Below are 22019 nucleotides of genomic sequence, written 5' to 3'. Positions count from 1 at the left end.
GGTAGGGGTGAGGGGTGTTGAATTTAAGAAAAAGTAAACAGCTGTTCTTAATTATACCATACCATGGGATTTGGTGTGCTAACATCAAATGAAAATAATACAGCCTTTTCACCATTAAAGAAACATTGGTGATTAAATGGAATCGATCATCCAAGTGGTTATGTTTGGGAGTTATTATATTTAAATTATGCTAAGCTTTTGAGATAAGCAGTAAACTCCAAATGGAATTCATGGCTAATAATATCAGTGAGGCAGTCTATTGTATAATGTAGTATTTATCACCTACTTAGGAAGACAAATGATGTTTTTTCTTTGCATAATGTATGACACTTTTGAAATTTATATATCATCTGATGTATTTTATATAATAACACAATAAAATGTTCCTAAAATTTGACATTTTGACAAACATTGTCTCCTTAAAGAAATGAACCTGCATAAATTATTTCATTTAAGAACCTATAACTGAGGTCTTTTCATTTTTGCATTAGCTGTCAAGGCCCTCAGTTGCAGTGAGTCGCTCATCTCCAACACCTGAGATCTATATTTCTCTGCTTAAAAATAATTCTAGAAGTTTAAATCTATTTGGTAGGTTGGATGGTAAAGGTCTTTTCTTTCTTCTTTTTTTTTTGTACTGGGGATTGAACTCGGGACTCAGGAGCACTTAACCACTGAGCCACATCCCTAGCCCTATTTTTTTTTTTTTTTTTTGTGGTGCTGGGGATTGAACCCAGGGCCTTATGCATTTGAGGCAAGCACTCTTATCTACTGAGATGTATCCCCAGTCCCCTATTTTGTATTTTATTTAGAGACAGGGTCTCACTGAGTTGCTAAGCACCTTGCCATTGCTGAGGCTGGCTTCGAACTCAGGATCCTCCTTGTCTCAGCTTCCTGAGCCACTGGGATTACAGACATGTAATATTGTAAAATTACATTTTAAGTAGCAACAGTTTTACCCTTAGTGTGGGCAAGAGGACTATTTCCTGGGTCCTGGCTTCAAGAGGGCTCCACACTGGCTCCACACTTTACCTCAGGCTATGCCCTTGGCCATGGGGTGAAGGATCTTCAGTGCTAAGGGGATGTACCTGTGTCCCCTTCCAAAACACAAGTTTGTATTCCCTGAGACTCAGAACATCTTCTCCAGACTTGGACAGAGCCCACTTCTGATCCTATGAGAATCTCTTTGATTTATCTTCCCTTGTCCCGAGAGAATACTGTGTCTGGGCTGGTGGGGGAGTATGAGCATAGAAAAGGGGTGGGCCAAGGGCCAGCTTTCCAATATGTCTTTACCTGGAGCTCTACCAGAGTCTGATAATTCTGAATTGTGACCTGACCTTCCAGATGAGGTATATTTGCAAGGTAAAAGGATGGAATATTTGATTTCATACCTAATAGCCTGACAGCTTTAGATGATATGTGACTGGACCTCCATTTGCAATTATTTTGGGTGGTGGTACTGGGGATTTAACTCAGGGCATTCAACAGGGTCTCACTGAGTTGCTTAGCACCTCAATTTTGCTGAGGCTGGCTTTGAACTCTTGATTCTTCTGTTTCAGCCTCCTGAGCTGCTGGCATTACAGGCATGCTCTACCATGCCCGGCTCCATTTGTATTCTTGTCTCAGACCCTACAATGTAGGGCTGGACTTATGTAATTATATTGTAGTTTTTTGGAGAGACAGGTACCAGGGATTGAACTCGGGCACTCAACCACTGAGCCATGAGGAAACCTTAGACAGGGTCTCACTGAATTGCTTGGCACCTTGCTTTTTGCTGAGGCTAGCTTTGAACTCATGATCCTCCTGCCTCACAGTTTTAGAGGTTCAGTACATGGTTGGCTAGTATTATTGCTCTGAACCTATGATGGAAGGATGTGGCAGAAGAAAGCAGCTCAGGCCTCACTTCTTAAAGGTTATACCATGGGCTAGGAACCAAGACTTTAATACATGGACCTTTGAGGGACACTTATCCAAACCATACCACCAGTCAGTGCCATGCCATACTGGTTGTTAAATGTTTTGAATGTCATTATTGGTTTCACTACATCAGTTTAATGTTTAGTTTTGTTGGTTCTTCAGTGCATTTTACTACATTGTAAAGGGATTTAATGGCTGCCCTAAGCCAGTGGTTCCCAAAATGTGGTCTCTAGACCAGCAGCATCAGCATCATCTGGGAGGTGGTTAGAAATGCAAATTTCAGCCCATCTTAGACCTACCAAATCATAAACACTAAGGCTAGAGCCCAGCAATCTCTGTTTTAACTAGCCCTCTTGGAGATTCTGGTAGCCACTCAAATTTGAGAAATACTTTTTTGAGCCTCTTTTTCATAAATATCTGGTAAACCCTCCTTGAAAAATTGGCTGTTATTAATCAAAGGCATAAAATCTTTCATAGGGTAGCATTCTTACCTAGGGGTGAGAGTGGGTCTGATCAGTCTGAGGATGTATCAGCTAAACACTAGTTGGATGAATAGATACTACATTTTAAAAAGTGTTATGTGGTGGGATGTTCTGGAAAAGATGTTATGGGGTTTTGGAACAGTGTCTCCCAGGTTAGCAGATTCCTAGAGATAGTAAAGACTTACCTATGCCTTTGATAACGTTGATATACAGATCACCTTACCTGAATCTGTATCCTACCTGCATCATTTTACCAGGCTCCCACAGTGCAGACTCTATTCTCCTGCCCTAAATCATCCCAGGACCAGGTACCAGAGCACTATAGACCATCTGTACTGTACAGACTAGAGTCTACTGAAATTATTCAAACTATCCAGTTCTAAACCTGCTCAAGGGCTTATCCTGCCTTGCCCATTTCTTTCCTTGAAAACCATAACCAATGCTTTTGCATATAGTTTTTTCTCACCCCTCTGCCTGCTAGCTAACCATAGTGCATCCCCATGTGTCCCTGTGTAGCATGGCATACACCCTCCTCTTGGAAACTGTAAATAAACTCTTCTTTCAAAGGCTGTCTTTGTGTATGTCATCTTGTCACACTCAATTAAAACAAATCCCATGTACATTTCAAAATAGGAGCCAGATAGAGTTGAGTTCCAGCTGGGTTCTGTCATTTACCCATCATATGAACTTGGGAATACTGCTTATCCTTAGCCGGCTTTAGCATTCTTATCTGTAGAACACAGCAAAAGATTTCTGTATTGTAGGACTACTGTAAGGACTGATGATAATACACATGAAGTGAGTGAGTAATGAAGAAATAGATGTATGATTGATATAAGGTTTAGATATGAGGTGTCTCATAAAAGCTCATGTGTAAGACAATGCAAGAATTTTCAGAGGTAAAAAGATTAGATTAAGAGAGACATAACCTAATCAGTGGATTGATCCACTGATGAATTAACTGGGCTATAACTATAGGCAGCTAGGGTATGAGTAGAGGAAGAAGGTCACTGGGGGTGTTTCTTTGGGTTTATATTTTGTCCTTGGTGAGTGGAAACCTCTCTCTGCTTCCTTGTTGCCATGTCCTGATCTGCTTTTTTCTGCCACACCTTTGCTTCATGGGTCCAGAGTGATGGAACCAGCTCACCATGGACTGAACCTCTGAAACTGTGAGCCAAAATCAACTATTCCTCCTCTACATTGTTCTTGTCAGATCTTTTGGTCACAGTGACATAAAGCTGACTAAAACAACCAAGGAGATAAGACAATCAAGAAATAAAATGTTCCTTTGGCTCAAAAATGAATAATACATAAATAAATACCCATTCAGATATATACATCCTTCCTAATGTTCAATTATAAGCAGCAACAAATCAGGAGACATTTTACATTCTGATGTTTTTGTTCCTTAACTGAAAAACCTTTCCCTCCATATTAAACGATGGCTTCTGTAACTGTTATGGAAATAAAGCCTGATAATTAGTCTTGTAAACAAGAGAATTAAAGGAAGCATACTTTATCACTTTTTCTCTGTTCAAGTGTCACTTTGACATGCTACACCTACCTTCACTAATTACCTGATAAACAAACTTATCAAGGAACGTGGTAGAGAGACCAGAGTTTGAAATTTGAGACCATTCTGGCCTTAAGATAAATATCAGCCTTGTGACCTTCAGTAAATCACTTAATAGTTCCAAACTTTCAGGTTTCTTATCTGTAAAAGGAGATAAGGACATCTACCTAAGAAAGATGTTTAAAAACATCAGATATAATGTAAGTAATGTGTTTCATTAGGAGAAGACCTGGAATTTAAACCCCACTAATCTGAAGGGCCTAGCTAACAAATAACAAAGCCCACCACAGCCCGAAGATTAGAGATTTCATCATTAGCTCTTCTCTCCCTCTTTCTTGCCTCCCCTCTTCTCCTTCTAGTGGCTGGATGAAAACATTTTTCAGGATTTGAATCATTTCCTTCTTTCTCCCTGAAATTAGGGCCCACATGAGATTTTACTGCTTGAAACAGAAGACTCTGCACATCCAATTAATGACCAGATGCATTCATGTCTAGCACAAAAATTCAGCTTGAGCTGTCATCCCAGCCAGTTGGCAGCTTGGGTTGAAGTTGCTGGATTCATTTAACCTAGGACAAATTATCTTACCTACAGGGACAGGGGTAAATGCCCAGGCAAATCCTATCTCAAGATGTGGTTTGACCTATCTAGAAGCCTTCCTTTCTGCCCTCAAGCTGTCCATTTCTGCAGATTCTCTTTCTGGAAGTCTTCCCAACAAATCTAATACTCAGATCTCTGTTTCTCTGGACACTTGCTGCCTTAATGGCTAGGTCTGGGTGCTTTAGGGGCATTCCATAGCCAAGTTTCCAAGGAGTTCACATATTTTCATGCTTGAATCTTGTTGACCAGTCCACAGTCTCTACCGTGGCTTCTTGGTTTTCTCTCACAAGGCTTTGCCCAGAGCCAGGCACTTAAGAAACAAAGAAACCTCAGATGATTTACTGATTGATTCCTATTAAGGCCCAAGATACTCCTGGATGCTCTTTTAAAAAATATTTTTTTTTGTAGTTGTGGATGGACAGCATGCCTTTATTTTATTTGTTTATTTTATTTTTTATTTATTTATTTTTTTATTGTTGGTCATTCAAAACATTACATAGTTCTTAATATATTTCACAGTTTGATTCAAGTGGGTTATGAACTCCCAACTTTACCCCGTATACAGATTGCTGTATCACATCAGTTACCCTTCCATTGATTGACATATTGCTTTTCTAGTGTCTGATGTATTCTGCTGTCAGTCCTATTCTCTGCTATCCCCCCTCCCCTCCCCTCCCCTCCCCTTTTCTCTCTCTACCCCTTCTACTGTAAATCATTTCTTCCATTTGTATTATCTTGTCTTACCCCTCCTTTCCTCTTATATATCATTCTCACTCCCTTTCCCTCCCACCTCTCATCCCTGTTTAATGTAAATCTTCTTCTCAAGCTCTTCGTCCTTACCCTGTCCTTGTTTACTCCCCTTATATCAAAGGGGTCATTTGGTATTTGTTTTTTAACGATTGACTAGCTTCACTTAGCATAATCTGCTCTAATGCCATCCATTTCCCTCCAAATTCTATGATTTTGTCGTTCCTTAATGCAGAGTAATACTCCATTGTGTATAAATGCCACATTTTTTTTATCCATTCATCTATTGAAGGGCATCTAGGTTGGTTCCACAATCTTGCTATCGTGAATTGTGCTGCTATGAACATCGATGCAGCAGTGTCCCTGTAGCATGCTCTTTTTAAGTCTTTAGGGAATAGACCGAGAAGGGGAATAGCTGGGTCAAATGGTGGTTCCATTCCCAGCTTTCCAAGAAATCTCCATACTGCTTTCCAAATTGGCTGCACCAATTTGCATTCCCACCAGCAATGAACAAGAGTGCCCTTTTCTCCGCATCCTCTCCAGCACTTATTGTTGTTTGACTTCCTAATGGCTGCCAATCTTACTGGAGTGAGATGGTATCTTAGGGTAGTTTTGATTTGCATTTCTCTGACTGCTAGCGATGGTGAACATGGCTCAAACCCAGTGCCTTACACATGTGAGGCAAGTGCTCTGCCACTGAGCTATAGCCCTAGCCCCAGCCCCTGGATGCTCTTAATTGAAATATTTGAGTGGATGCATAGATCAGATGATCAATTAATTAATCTTGCAGAGTGACTTTTCATTGATTTATTTTTACGGTCCTGGAGAAGTTGAAGGTTTAATTTTGGACAGTCTTCCTACTTTTATCCCCAGAAAAATGACTTTTTTTGCTCCCAAACATACTAAACAATATGCTATAGTTTCAATATTACAGTTTCAGACAAAAGATGCATGCACTAACTTCCCTAGCACAGTGGTTTTTATTCTGCAAATACTTAATGGAACAATTTTGAGTTTCATGTCAGTGTAGATGAATATTTTGCTTTGTATATGTGTGCCATGTGTTTGGGAAGAAGAGTAGCATCTTTTACGTCAGCCTGTGGTTTAGTAAACTTTTCCTGTAAAGGGCCAGAGGGTAAATATTCTAAAGTTGGCAGGCCAGAGTGTCTCTGTGACAAAACTACCTAACTTTGCCTTTATAGCACAAATGCAGTCATATACAATCTATAAATGAATGGGCATGACTTTGTTCCAATAAAACTTTATTTATAAAAACAGGAGGTGGGCCATTTGCAGCTCCCTGCTTTAGTTTTCCATGAACATTCATTATTTCTCTGTGTTTTTTAACTTTTTATTTCGCCCTGAAGTTCTTTTTTTTCCTGTGCTACTTTATTGTTAAATGCAGTTTATTTTAGTGCAAGATAATCACCACCTCCCAAAAGGTTGAAACATTAATGCAGAAAATGGCACAGAATAAAGAATTCACTTTATAATGAATGATTCACCCACACCCCTTTCCTCTATCATTCCTACCCACTCTCAAGTTTTCCTTTATTTCTTTGGTGAGTAAAGGAAACCTTCATTACATTACATTATATGAACAAACTATTTTTAACATCTTGAAAGTTGTTTGTTATTTCAATAGACTTGTCTTCATTGTTCAACTAATATATTTTTCTATGCATGTCTCAATTTAGAATAAATGCATCATAGATTTTCTATTAAAATTACTGAAGGTATTTTTGTTGTTGTTGTTTAATGGCTTTTAACTCAGCAGTTGAATGTTCAGGAATGAATTCCTGTCTGTCAGTGATGGATAGGTACAACTTCAGGGCAAACCTGAAATTGTCCTCAACTCTAGGGAAATCTTGCTGGTCCAAGGTGGTCAACCCATGACCACTGTTCTGTGTCAGTCAAGACCCTGAATGATATGAGGAGATTTGAAGAAGGAAGGAGGGAAGAAGCATGCCCTGATACTATGATTGAGTGGCATAGAAAACTTTGTGAAGTTGCAGACACATAGTATATGGCAATGATCCCATCTCTTAATCTTTCCCTGTCTAGTTTTCCCAGACATGTCACCTAAAGCCCTTCCTTGCTCTTAGTCTCTTCATTTGTAAAACAGAGTTTAAAATGCCTTTGCTATCAAGTATACAGGTTTACCACTAGCTTACTATGTACCATCCCCATGTGAAGTATCATTATCAGCTGAGCATTTAGAAGGAATCTAGAGGCTGTATGCTTTCCACCCCTGCCCTGTCAGGAACAAATGTCTGAAGTTCCTGAAGCTGCTTCATAAGAGCAAGTGTCTAGGGCTAACTTGAATGATTTTCATTTCTTTTATTTCCCCTTTCATTGTGATGGGCCAGGAACTCTTGATGCTGGGGCTGTATTGAATGCAACAGACATGTTCCTTAACCTCAAGGAGCTCATGGTTCAAGATGTATTATGAAGTCAAGTCCAGATACTTTTGGGAGAATCCCATTCTAGGGACAAAAGACCTGTTAGACTGTGTTATTGAATAACAGCCACAAAATAACATTAATAGCCAATGAGCATATAAGAGTAACAGCATATGACACAGATTTATGATCTTCTGATTTGGGAATAACATGAAATGAACAGAAAACAGGGTAGGATGTGTTATGGAAGAAGTTCTAAAACACGGGAGAATTCCATGCTGTGGGATTAAGTCCTGACCAAGCTTAGCCAGATAGGAGTGTGAACAAGTGATCATGTTTTACTGAGCTCATTGGCACCTTCTGAACTCTGGGGAGACTCCCAAAGCCAAATGTACAAGTTTTATTTTCCTGGTTTGGGATGTAGCTGAATCCTTCACCCTGACTCCTACTGCATTATGATCTCCAGCAAAACAGAAACAGGTAAGTGGTAGTTGTGTTATGACTTAATGATATCTATATCATTAGAGAATAACATTTATATAATTTCACTAGAATTGGAGTAGGAGTTGCCCTGCCCCAATAAAGCAAGCAGATTTTGATAATTTAAATCATTTTCATCAAGAAATTAAAGACCCCATCATTTATCAATCTTTCCAGGGAAGCCAAATACCTTTGAATTCAATCCAGAGAATCTGCTGAAATAAACACTATATGGAAATGCAAAAACATATTAACCAATGACTGCCTCAGGGGAACCAGAGGACAAAATACATGGGTGCAGTTTTCACCAAAACATCCAGGGGAAAAAAAAAAACCTTCACTGTATCTTTTGTGGTTGCTAATAAGCTTAATTCATATACTTAACTGTCATTTGTACAATTCTTAGCACCACAAAGAGGAAATGCTCTTTCTTCTTCCTTAAAAAAAGTTCCAGTCCAAACCATCAGCCTCTGTAGGTTGTCTTAATTGCTACTTTGCACTGCACTGGACTATGACTCTGATTTTTGGCACATGCTATCATACACAACGTTCCTAAAATAAAATGCTCCAGGATATCCTAGGAACTCTTAGAAGGCTTTAAAAAGGGACTCACACACTGAAAGAATATCTTTGATGAGGACAATTCAGGCGAGCAGAATGATTATTGCAGCAGAATTACATGATTAACTGAGATCTTGAAGTAGGTTCGGAGAGTCTTCGTCACCTAACTTATCATGGTTGGGGGGAGGTTGACAAGGATCCAGTTTTGATAAAGACAATTGTTTTTTTTTCCTCCCCAAGTGACTATACATTTAAATAGCTAAAACATCTGTTCAGCAACATAGTAAAACATGTATACTCAGAACGCCTGAGAGAAGAGCCTGCCAAACAACCGGTTGAGAGGGACTTTGCTGAGGGAGAGCACCAAGATAAAGCAACCGCTGTTTGTTTTGTCTAGTCAGGGGGAAAGCCAAGGCAACCAATATTTTGAGTTTCTTTTATTTCATTTGTGAAGGATTATTTGAGAAAGGGTAGCGAGGGAAGGTTTCCTGATGTGAATTTTTTAAGCTGTCCATTAGTAGAAAAGCAAGAGAGCCTTGGATGTCAACGCTTAACAAACTCTTGAGACCAGCTACCAAACCACGGAAAGTGACTTTCTTCTTGAGTGTTCTCTACCGTCTTTCTGATGGAAGCAGAAACGGGGAGCAGCATAGAGGCTAGAAAAGGGGCCAACAGAGGCACTCAAGTCGCCCTGGCTGTGTTTATCGTTGGCACTGTGGTGCTGGGCACGATCCTCTTTCTAGGTAAGTGGAGCGCTGGAGGCCAGGGGAACTGGGCACATGCCAAGAACTTTCCTCATGCTTTATTGCCATAATACAGGTGTACAGCTGTTTGCTTGTGTTAATAGGCAGTATAGTCTCAGTTTCTATCAAACATGCATATGTAAAAGAAGGCTGTTTTTTCTTGAAAAATTGTTTGTAGTTGTACAGAATGCCTTTATTTTATTTGTGTATTTTTATGTGGTGCTAAGGTTCAAACCCAGGGCCTCACCTGTGCAAGGCAAGCACTCTACCACTGAGCTACAGCCCCAGCCCCAAGAAGGCTATTCTTTAGTAGCAAATGTATAGTCTAGAAGGGAACATGGGTATAAAGTCATTTGGAGTGACTACGGGATTCTGTTGCACTGAGAAAAGAATATTCATGAATTACATTTTGAAAATTGAGTGTTTATGAATTCATAGTCGTACTTTCATTTATGCTGCGAGGAAAACTTTTTACATGATGATCGAAACCATGCTGGAATTTCTTTTCATTTGACTTTGGTTATATTTGCCTGGGCGAATCACAAAACTTAATTCACAAAATACAAATCAGTCCTTTCAATGCACCTTTAATGGGATTCTTCAAGTCCTTTCTAATCAAGTGACTTGATGGGATGCAATGTAAACTCAGCCTTTCTAATAGATTTAAAAATTAACATGAAGGAAAACAGAAGTTTTCTTCCAAGATTTGAAAGGTATTGTGTGATTCAATTATTTTAATGACTCATGGTGAGAATGATGTGCCCAGAGAGTCTATGAGATGATCCAAGTGTATCCCTATGACAAAGAGTCAGACATCTTGGTAAGGGGTGAGGGATGTCCTAAAATTTTAGGCTTTTGGGACCTTTGGCTATTACCATTTTTTTCTCAAACAGCCCATAATATTTCATTAGCTTGAGAGTTATGAAGGAACAACTCCCATTCTTGGGAGATTCTAGGTACACTTTGAAATGCAGCAAGCCTGGAAGCATTCCTTGGCATATACATGATGAAGGAGACCATGTTTATTTTGGCAGGGGAAAACCAGTAATTAAACTTGAAAAGAGTTAGGGTTGTGTGGTTGAGAACTCTGCTAAAATGAGAAAACCATCTTTCCATGTTTTCTGTGGCTGGAGATTTAGGAAATTAGATGAATTTATTGCTTTCTGGTGAAGCTAAATCTCCTGTTCCTGCAACTGAATCTGTGGCTCTTGAAAACTGCTGTGAGATTTCTCAACACTTGGGATTTAGATGAACATCCTCTCCTGAAATTCAAAACTGGGGGAGAAATTCTATGGGCATACCAAGGGACTACACACTAAGTGGGAAGTGTCTACTACAAGGTTACGTTTGCAAACACTTCCAGACATCAAAATCCAAATGATTATCATGTGTGTAAAAATATGTACTCTTTTAAATGTTACCACTGCTTGAAACTTTTTCCAAACTCTACTTTTGTGATTATTACATTCGGAGGCTGTGGCATATTAATTGGAAGATTCTCCATGGCAGCAAGTCTTTGTCCTTTGAGAGAAAGTGATTATTTGGCATCATTTTTAGATGATGTTTTTGGAGCAAAGTAAAATCACAAAGTCAGTCAATGCTATTATGGACAAGGAGGCCTGTATAAAATAGAAGATAACTATCCAATATGCCCAGCAACCCAGCTCTCACCTCTAGTTTCTAGGAGAGGCTCTAATGGTATTGGAGAATAACTGCAAACTAATGGTGTAGCCTCAGTACACTCATTGCTCAAAGTGTAGTCCCTGGACCAGCAGCATTAGCATCACTTGGAAGCGGAGCTCCACTCCAGATCTACTGATTCCCAGTCTGCATTTTCACAAGACCCCAGGGGATTTCTTTTCAAATGCAAGTTTGAGAAGCATTGCTTCAGAATACCACTTCCATTTGGGCACATAAATTCAGGGACCCTTATGTTTTGTTAAACATTTCAGCACTATGACAGACTCACCCTCTTCTTCTCACGTTTTTTTTTCAGTGCCTGTCTCTCAGGCTCTGCTACCCATCTCCACCCTGCATCTAGCAAAATCCTTTCTGAAAATCTCTAGGGACCTTCCAGGCAATGCTCTTCATGACAATATGCTTCACAGTACTTCCCGGTTAACTTTGCAGGGTATTTTTTTGTCTGTCCAAATTCAGTCACATGCCTGCATTTTCAGAACCCTTCCTTACCTCTTCTTTGTCTTTGAGGCTCTGGGATAATCTCTCTTCTAAACCTTTATGCTTCTATAGTAAGTGATTGCTGGTGGCCTTAGAGTGGTTTCAGAAAAGTGAAAGCACTAGAAATTAAAACATCAGGTATAACTATACACCCTTAGCCAGTTTTTAATTTTATTTTTTAATACATATTTTTAAATTGTCACCCGACCTTTATTTTATCTATTTATAGGCGGTGCTGAAAATCAAACCCAGTGCTTCACACATGTGATGCAAGTGCTCTACCACTGAGCCACAAACCCAGCCCTAGCCAGTTTATTTTAAAATGTTCTTTCTTCTTCCCTTCCCCTTCTCACATTCTGTTTATCAGATGCAATGATCAGCAAACTTTTTCTGTCAAGGCCAGATAGTAAATATTTTCAGCTTCATGAGCCATACATTCAGTCTTTGTTGCTGTGCTCAGCTCTGTTGATGTAGCTCAAAAATATACATAGACAATATACACACAAATGAGCACAATTTGGTGCAGTATGATTTGATTTCTGGACACTGAAACTTGAATTTCATATACTTTTCATGCATCATGAATTATTATTATTATTTTGTGTTTTGTCCAATCATTAAAAATGTCAAAAGCGTTCATAGAAACAGTAATAGGCAGTGGGTTGGATCTAGCCTGTGGGCCATTGTTGGCTAGCCTCTGCTCTATGTCCATTCTCATACTCTTGATCTGTCATACTCTTGATATGTGTGTGACTCCACTGGATTCTGAAGGCATTTCTAATGGTTATAGAGAAATTGAAGTGAGAAACCAAATTGCTATATAAGTTTTTTTAAAGCTCCTAACCAGTAAAAGGTAACATTTAAATTTTTTTATATTAAAAATATTAGCTTTATTGTTTATATTTCATTCACTGACACCTTTATCTTACCTGGGCTCATTGATCCTTAAGATCCTTTATTTTCAGGATCTTAAAATAACCCCCCATGGATATACTGCTCTTGCTTGAGGGCTTAGGTCTGTGTCCCAATTAATTATACTAAAAACCTTTCTTCTACTCTTCCTTAGCAAAATATAACTGATTTTAGTTCTGCTTGCTTAGAGAGTTTTTGTCAAGAATTAATTTTTATGAAAGAACTAAGTCTTTAACCATTTCATTAGCTTTTTATGAAAAAATGCCAGTATCAAGAAGTTATTGTGTAGGATAATAAAATATTATTTATAATAAAGTTTATTTTTCAATTAGAAGAAATAATACATGCTTAGTAAAAAACATTTGGTAAACTTATCAGAGTAGACTGAGGGAAAAACTACGCCCATGGTTTCACCACCCAAGCATATTGGAATATTCCACACCAATCTTTATGCTGACTATATATATTTTTACCTTACTTTTTTCTTTTAAAGAAATCAAAACACACCTTAATGCTAAGAAAATTCTTTTCTTAAAAATAGGCTTGAGATGTACTGTAGACAGTTTCCTTGAATTTATTATATAACACAGGTAAAAAGGCTGTTTTCAGGATGGCAGCAGAGAAAAGAACAAAGGAAAAACAGACTCCTCTTAGAATGTTGGGTAATAAATAATAAAACTGCCACACTGGCAGGTGATCTTCAGGTCTTCCATTGCTTCCAGAAACATAAGTATTAGTGCCACCAAGTTCTCCTATTCTGCTTCTCTGTTGAGGATGCCATGAAGGGCCTCAGTCCTTGTTCACACCCCTGGTTCATCTCCCCATGGCTTCATCTTCAAACAACTCCTTGTTTCTGCTCACAGAAAACAGCAATAACGAATTCCATATAACTTCCCCAGCAACCGAGGAACATATTTCAAATATTTTTGAAATCCCTAAGTCACATCTGTTAATGCCCAGAAAAAGGTTCTGTCTAGAGTTCAAACTTGGTATCCTTCAGTATTTGTGCTGAAATCCATTTGAATAATGTGGCCAGCCAAATGAGGGAAGTAAGGCACTGGTGCAAAAGCTATTTTAATTGTACAGTTTTTCTTTTTTTTAATGTGGTGCTTAGGATCAAGTCCAGGGCCATCCCTGGTTTTGTTTTTTGAGGTAGGGTTGAGGGGAAGAGTGGAAATAGCTGGAATCTTGGTTCTCACAGGTGCATATGTCTGGTAGCTAGGCTGGGCCTGGTGGGAGGAAAGTATGTGGTGCAGGCAGAAAATGACTGTTACCAGATGATTTGAGTTATATGCCCATGGTTTTATTTCTTTTCTCCCTCTTTATGGATGGTTTAGATAAGATCCCAAACTCTAAATGCCACATATGCTAATTTTCTCCTTCCACTCTGGAGTTGCTTACAATGGCATAGTTTAAAAGTTTCAATTTTTCCATCTCTAAGATGGAGATGTTGTTATAAACATAAAGAGTGAAAGTGTGAGACAAACTACAGATAATTGGAGATAGAAGGCACTTTAAAGATCATCTAACACTGGCTCTCACGTTAGCATCACCTGCAAGGCTTGATGAAACACAGATGGCCAGCTGGGGAAGGAGCTCAGCGCTAGAGTGCCTTCTTAGCACGTACTGAGGCCCAGGCTTCAATCTCAAACCAACCCTGCCAAAACAAAACAAAAGAAAACAAAACCAAACCCCACAGATAGAGTCAGAAAGTCTGGAGTGGGGCTGAAAATGTGCACCTCTTACAAGCTCCCAGGTGCTTCTGCTGCTCTGGGGAGCAGACTCTCAGTCTGTTCATACTCACTCACCCACTTGATTTACATATGACAAAAACTGAATTTCAGAGCAACTGAGAATATTACCAAGGCTACTTAGGTAGCGAACAGCGTGGTTCTGAGGGGTTGAGCCAATGGGGTTTTGAATACCATGTCAATACTGAGAAGAATGAACTGATATCAAATGTTTTGCATATGTGCCAGATGGTGGTTTACCTGATGGTGGTCTGCTACAAGTCTGTCATTTATTTTGGTCTGTTTTTTCAGTGAGTCAAGGTCTCTTAAATTTCCAAGCTAAACAGGAGTACTGCCTGAAGCCAGAGTGCATCGAAGCCGGTAAGTTCCATTTTCCACCCTGTGTCAAGTTATAATTATGGTACCTTGGGGAGTAGACGAGAAAACAGGTGGTATTTTTAGTATTCTGTTTGCTTGAGGTTTACCAAATACGAAATGCAATTTTGAAGAAATTTTAAGTTTACTTTCAAGTTTTGGTGTGAAATAGTGGAGTTTGGATTTCCTGTTTTCTTTTTCCTTGCAATAATGAAGCAGTGTGATATTCCAAGCCTTGTGATAAGGAACTCATGAAGGGGCTTGGAAGGTTGCACGGCCTCTCTTAAGACCAGCAGGCGGAGACCATAGGCGTTCTATGGCTCAGCTGGCTGAAGATTCCTGTTTGTCATAAGCAATCTTTGTGTATCTTCTGGTCAGAGGCTCTAACCTGTCTGCCTCTAAGCAGGGGTCCTTTGTAAATCCATGCTTCCATTGTTGCCGGGAGTCCCTTTGGGTTCTTCTACTCCATGTTACAAGTCAAACTTCTCTTGAGAAGTTTTTACCACATTGACCCAAAGTGAAACTTTGGGCTTAAAGTTGCCTTAGCAATTAGCTTCTGCCCTCCCCCACAAATCAGCATGAGGACCTTGCAGGAGCTGGATTCCAGCCCCTACCTCCATTCTTTAAGTGGGCAGGGCCCCATGGCATTTTCCAAAGGGAAAGTCATAGCGTAGAGATCACATTAAGCATTTAGTCTATTCCACTTGACCTTAAAAGATAAGATTAACACATGAATTCACCAAATATTTCTTCAAGCCAGGCACTGAGTTATGTTTTGGGAATATATCAATGAACCAGACAATCAAAGACATGTGAGGCAATCGATGCACAGGAAAAATATCAGCTAGTAGTATATGCAGAAAATTAAAATATTTAAACAGAATAATGTGATAAAGTGACAGGATGGCTAGATTGAAAAGTCTGAGGACATGAAGGGGACCCTGAACAATGAGAAAGGAATTAATTTGTGAAGATTGAGGCAAGGGGTTTCCAAATGGGGCAAAGGTCCCATGGAAAAATGAGCTTGTGTGGCTTGAGGGTCAGGCAGAATTTGCTGGATAAGGGGCACCATGCAGGAAAAGGGAGTGAATGGGCAGACTAGCTGCCATGAGTTTAGATTTTTCTTAAGCATACACAAGAACCTCTGATGGGTTTTGAGAAGAAAGAGTACACCTCACGAGCCTTTTAAAAGATCTTTTTTGGTGGAGAACTAGATTCAGGGAAATCTTTCTGTGTGGAGAAGTCAAGTAGGGGAGCAAGAATGGGGGAAGGTTGTGGGGCACAGTAGGACAGGACTGTAATTCCAGGTACTTGGGAGACTGAGGCAGGAAGATTGCAAGTTTGAGGCCAGCCTCAGCAATTTAGCAAGGTCCTGTTTCAAATTAAAAAGGGCCATGGGTACAGCTCAGTGGCGGAGTACTTATCTAGCATGTAGAAGGCTCTGGGTTCAATTCTCAGTCTAGCAGTAGGGGACAGGAAACGAGGGTCACTCAGAGATGAAGTTGTTTCAGTGGAGCAGGTGAGAATTCAAGAAATTGAGAATGCAGAAGGCTTAGGAATAGAAAGCTTGCAGAAGGATGCTGAAGGATTTGATATGGGCTTTGAGCAAAAGAGACTCGGAGTGATGCTTAGATGTTGATTGGTGGCATAAATTGAGATGGGAAAGGCTTAGGTGAAAGGGCTTATAAACTCTGAGAACTTAGACAAAGGTCATGAATTAGGTTATTATGTTATTGAAGGGTTTCTTGTCCCATTATTTTTTTAAAAATTTATTGGTTCTTTTTGGTTATATATGACAGTAGAACCCATTTTGACATAATTATAAAAGCACGGAATATATTTTATTCTAATTCAGTCCCTAGTACCTGTCCTTCCCCTCCCTTTTCCCCACTCCCTGTTTCCTTCCCTCTAGTGATCTTTCTTCCATTTACCCATAGTTACTTTTTAAAATCAATTTCTTGTCCCATTTAAGTGATCAATACACATTTTTAACCAGGCAACATGTTGGGTGACTTACATACCCCCATCTCATAAAACCTCCAGAAGAACACTATGAACTTAGTACCCTTGCAAGTCCCACAGATAGATAAAGGAATGTAGGCTTCTAGAGGCTAATTAACTTTCCCACGGTCCTATCCTGAGCCAGTGGCAGAGTTTGGCTTTACCTCCATGTCTGGATCCTTTCCATCTTTTCCTTGGTGCTCTGGTAGCATGCCAAGTAACTCTGTTTCTGATCCCCCTAGTCCTTCATATCCACCCTGCCACCCACTAGACTTCCTAGAGTTTAGCAACTAAACTATTTCAGCTTCTTGATATCATCCCTCAAAGGGTGATTCTTTTTCTTCTGTAATGATGTGGGAATTTCCAGCTTTAGCAGTTGACCTGGGGTCTTCTCCAGTGGAGAGAGGATGTCATAGAGTAGGGTGAGGGAATAGGTGGCACAGAGAACAGGTTTAAAATTTCATCATCTGGTACTTTTGCTGTGGTTAGGGTTCTTGTGGCTGGGAGAATTTGAAATTTATAAAACTCAAAATCTTCAATTTGAGTTTAGACAACTTTTGGTATGGAAGGTCACTTACTACATGAATTTTGCTTATTACAAATTATAACAATGCCAGAGTTAAACCTAAAGACTGGTTTCTGATAATGTTGCTTTCTGCCATCTAGTATGTTTTTCCTGTTTTTAATTTTTGTTTTGTCAAATGGCTTTCTAATGTTTAAAAATATTGGTTTTGCTGTTTCAGTTGTGAAAGGGTCACAAAAAATACAGTCCTCTTTGATGGGACATGAGCTTCATTTTGCCCAGGGGTCTGTAGAACAGCTCGGATAGATATGGTAGGAGAATTGTATAAGCCAGGATCTTACACAAGATCTGGTATGAAGATGAGGGTATATGGGCACAAATCCACATAATAAAAGTTCAGGAGAGGATGTTTTTGATCACCTTCTGTTCCACTTCTGAACACATGCCAACCATTTCTGAGATTCAGCCTCTCTGTAACTTTTCTTTCCTCTCTCCTTGTTCACTTCTTCTGATCCCTCTTTCAAAATGAGAGCTGTAGAAAGAATATAAAGAAACAAGGAAAGGTCATGCTAATGATAGTGGATAAAGGTGGACAAGCCTTTCACTTGTGTTTGAAGCCTGTTATGGTCACATACAAGCCATGTGATCCTGGGCTAAATATTTAACCTCCTTAAGTGGAAGTTTTACCATCTATGAAATGAGGATAACAGGTTTTAACTTATCATACTAGTTGTGAGAATAAAACAAAATAATAATGGTACTAGTAATCCAGGTCCACAATGTGCAATCCCAGAAAGTATTGCAATTCCCAGGTGGCCAGAGCAAACGTGACTTCAATTCCTATGATGGATAAACTGGATCTTAACTCATGTGAGGTCATTTTAGACTTTATCGATCCTACTTAGGAGAACATAAGTAGTATTTCTATGTTCCCCATAGAAATATTAAGTGCTTGCTTTAGGGGTCCACTCCAGACATTTCTGAGTTATGATACACTATTTCTTTTTCAAAATCTGAAAAATCTGTGAGCTCTGCAAATCTAACTTCAGAGTTCCAGATAAGTGTTTATGGAATTATAATAGCAAATGTTTACATGTATGCTTCCTATATTTAGCTAAATATATACATACAGGAGGATGCTCAGTTAAGTTGAATTGCAGATATATAGTGTTGACAATGTTTTTGTATAAATATGTCCCACGTAATATTTTATATATATAGTTATTCTAATAATTAACCTTATTCTAAAAGTAGTTTTTTATCTGAAATTCAAATTTTACTGGGCACCTTATATTTTATCTGCTGATCATAGTTATATGGAAATGTGCCTGACACTGTTATAAGCAATTTACATATATTTACTCATTTAATTAGCATGGTGATACTATATGGTATTGTTATTATTATTATCCTCATTTTACAGATGAGGAAATTAAGATACATGAAGGTTAAGTAATCTTCCCAGGTTGTACAGCTATTGCACACTGTTGCTGTTCCTCTGACCCAAGTGGTCTGACTCCAGAGTTTATGATGATGCTATATTGCTTGGAAGGGGCTTAGCATATAGTTCCTGGCATAGCAGAAATACTTAATGTTAGTGACTTTATTATTTTATATAAATAATGAGGTTGAGGCCCTTAATAAGACTCTCCCCTGAGCCCTGACTAAACCTAAAAACTCATATTGGTATATGGCAAGATGCCTCCATCTGTACTCCATAAACTAGCTGGAGACTGCCTACCAATTAACCTCATCTGCAATGACTTGAGAGAATACACAGCCTGAGCTTTCACAGGTTTCCTTCATCATCATATTTCTTTTATTAAAACAAGATTCTCTGGGTTTTCTCTATGGAGCTGAGTAGGGGGGAAAGGAGTTTGGTGTCTTGACAAGTATGGTCCCTTGTGATTTGAAGTCACAGTTCTCCTGCAGAAAGCACAGCCTTGTGCCCAGCTATGAATCGTGAGTGATGAATTGCAAGGCAGAGGGAAGAGTTTTCTCACTCACAGGGCTCCTTTCCAAATTCATGCAAGTGATGTATTCCCCTACTTTAGTATCAGGACCGGGGTCAGAGCTGACCTTGCAGTTTTTGTAGGTACCTGCTAGCAAACTGAGGAGATGGAGAGGGTGTATTTGAGGGTTGGGGGAAGGGAAGTTTGGGAAGGAAGCCAGAAAACAGTGAGCTTATGTGAATAAAAATTCATGTGAGGACTCCCCTGGGTGACTGTAAATATTGTGTGGGACTGAGACTTGTGTGAACCGTATCCCTGAGGTGTCACATTGCAGATTCATTCTGGGGCTGCACAGTCTATAAATATAAAATGGAAGGAAGACTTTGTATGTCCTAGCATGGTTGCATATTAAATGGTAATGATAAAACAGTAGCAGTAAGCATACATGTAATTAAATACAACTGAGTTCATTCTGAAAAACAAAAATATTAAGTCAATTTAAAATCTGTTGAACTGGTAAACCAAGTTTTTGCTGGTTGTTAATTTTGGGAGGGGGGTTGAAAGCAGCAGGGATTTTGAAGTCCTCTAGAAATTAGGATGTTTGTTGATTATTCACTTCAATGAGGACAAAGGCTGTTTGAAATTTTCACAGTGTAGTATAGAGAAATATCTAGCTTTATTTTTTAAACTTTTTTTAGTTGTAGATGGACATAATATCTTTATTTATTTATGCAGATTGTACTTTTTGTTAAAAATTTTTAGTTGTAGATGGACACAATACCCTTATTTATTTATTTTTTAAAAGCTCAAGTTTTTTTTAAACATTTTTTTTTTTTAGTTGTAGACGGACACTACACCTTTATTTAATTTATTTATTTTTGTGTGGTGCTGAGGATTGAACCCAGGGCTTCACATGTGCAAGGCAAGCCCTCTACCACTGAGCCACATCTCCAACCTGATATTTATTTATTTTTATGTGGTGCTGACGATGGAACCCAGTGCTTCATAAGTGTGAGGCAAGCCCTCTACCACTGAGTCACAACCCCAGCCCTGCATATTATACTTTTGGGGGCAGTTCATTCTCATCTAGCTGAAAAGTCATCAGATTTTCATTACTTCAAAGAGAAATATATTCTGGCATTAATTAAGGTATGAAAATCGCCCAGAATGTCTTTCTTCCAATGTTATTAAAATATTGGCTGCTGTTTTTTTAATCGGTTGGTGCATATCTTTGTGCCAGAGTGGTAGCCAGCAATTGTATGGCAGTTGGAAGAGAATTGGAGGTCAATATTAGAAAATTTAGAACCTTTTCATTTTGTGATAGAAGATTTTCTTTCAAAACTTATGGATACATATTTATGTAAAAATTTCCTATCTATGAGTTATGGTCCACATATAATTGTGTTTGGGCTTATAAAAGGAAAAACAGGGTAGATTAGTGTATTGTATCTTTCTGTTAACTCATATGAATACTCAATTCTACCCCATACTTGGGCCCCTTATTTAGAATACTTCATTTTGGTCCTTCTGTGGCCATTCCTCTCCCCCAGCCCAGTCAAGGAGCCTGTGGGGCCAAGTCTGCAGCTCTCTCCTACACCCCAGAATTGCCTGCCAAATGGCCCAAGTTTCCTTTCAGGGCCTGTGTGGGTCTCTTTCAGGGCTCCCTTCCTCTGAGACCTACACTGGATATCAAGGGGCTGAAGAATTCATACTGGCCTTCCTGGTTTTTATGAAGGAATGTTGCAAGTATGTGTTTAAAATATGTAGGTAGGGGCTTGGGTTATGGCTCAGTGGCAGGGCACTTGCCTAGCATATGTGAGGCACTAGGTTCGATCCTCAGCACCACATATAAATAAATAAAAAATGAAGGTACATCAGCAACTAAAAATATTTTTTTTAAAAATATGTAGGTAGATGACATGTGGGTCTCTGTTTCAGTTACCCTTTGCTGTGGAACAAACCACCTCAAACTTTGGAGGCCTGAGACAAAAAAATGATTTAATATTTCTCATGGGTCTCTGGGTTTGGTAGATGGTTCTGGTATTGCATAGGCTCTGGGGGTTCACTTAGGCTGGAAGGTCCCTGATGGCCTTTGTTCTTCTCTGTGTGGCCTCTTGGTCTACAGGAGACTTCTTCAAAAGATAGCCTCAAGGCTCCATTTGAAAGGGAGTGTTTGAAAAGTGCAAGACCTTTTAAGGCCTAGCTTTGAAACTCACAAAAAGTAATTTATGTCAATTGTTTGCCAAAGCTAGTGGTAAAACCAGCCCAGATTCAAAGCAGGGGAAATAGACTCTATTGCTTCATGGTAAGAGTAACAAGGTGGCTTTGCAGAAAGACATGTGGAATGGAAGAAAGTATTATACTTATCTTTGCAAACAGTCTACTACATACTCCATATGTATTTTTGTCTGACACTCCACAGATGTTAGGAATAATCCTGCAAGACCAATAACATACAATGGAACTTTTACCTACTCACTCTGAATGTGGTCATTTCATATAGTGATGTTGATCCAGAGAGTCACGTGAGGAGGAACATAGAGCCAAGGCTTGGGAACTGGTTGATATGAAATTGTTGTTTAATTTGGAAAAGAACAGTACACAATGTTCAGTGCTTGTCATTAATCCTGTGATTTTCTTTTTAAATAGCCGCTGCCATCTTGAGTAAAGTAAATCTGTCTGTGGACCCTTGTGATAATTTCTTCCGGTTTGCTTGCGATGGCTGGATAAACAATAATCCAATTCCTGAAGATATGCCAAGCTATGGGGTTTATCCTTGGCTGAGACATAATGTTGACCTCAAGTTGAAGGGTGAGTTTTTACTGGAGTTTGGTGATATATAGAGAGC

The 22019-nt window shown here is 39.1% G+C and overlaps 1 protein-coding gene across 1 annotated transcript in view; it reads left to right on the top strand.

Moving 5' to 3' along the window:
* Positions 1 to 8895: 8895 nt before the first annotated feature.
* The window catches only part of Phex (phosphate regulating endopeptidase X-linked), a 189115-nt gene continuing 175991 nt past the window's right edge, over positions 8896 to 22019 (top strand). The window contains exons 1-3 of the mRNA XM_005334811.5: positions 8896 to 9500; positions 14633 to 14701; positions 21821 to 21982. Coding sequence (XP_005334868.1) covers positions 9383 to 9500; positions 14633 to 14701; positions 21821 to 21982 — 349 coding nt within the window. The 5' untranslated portion in view covers positions 8896 to 9382. The remainder of the gene's footprint in view (positions 9501 to 14632; positions 14702 to 21820; positions 21983 to 22019) is intronic.

Source organism: Ictidomys tridecemlineatus, chromosome X, assembly GCF_052094955.1.
Source record: "Ictidomys tridecemlineatus isolate mIctTri1 chromosome X, mIctTri1.hap1, whole genome shotgun sequence".
NCBI classification, from domain to species: Eukaryota; Metazoa; Chordata; class Mammalia; order Rodentia; family Sciuridae; genus Ictidomys; species Ictidomys tridecemlineatus.
The sequence above is the reverse complement of the archived record's forward strand: the minus strand, read 5'-3'. Positions and strand labels throughout refer to the sequence as shown.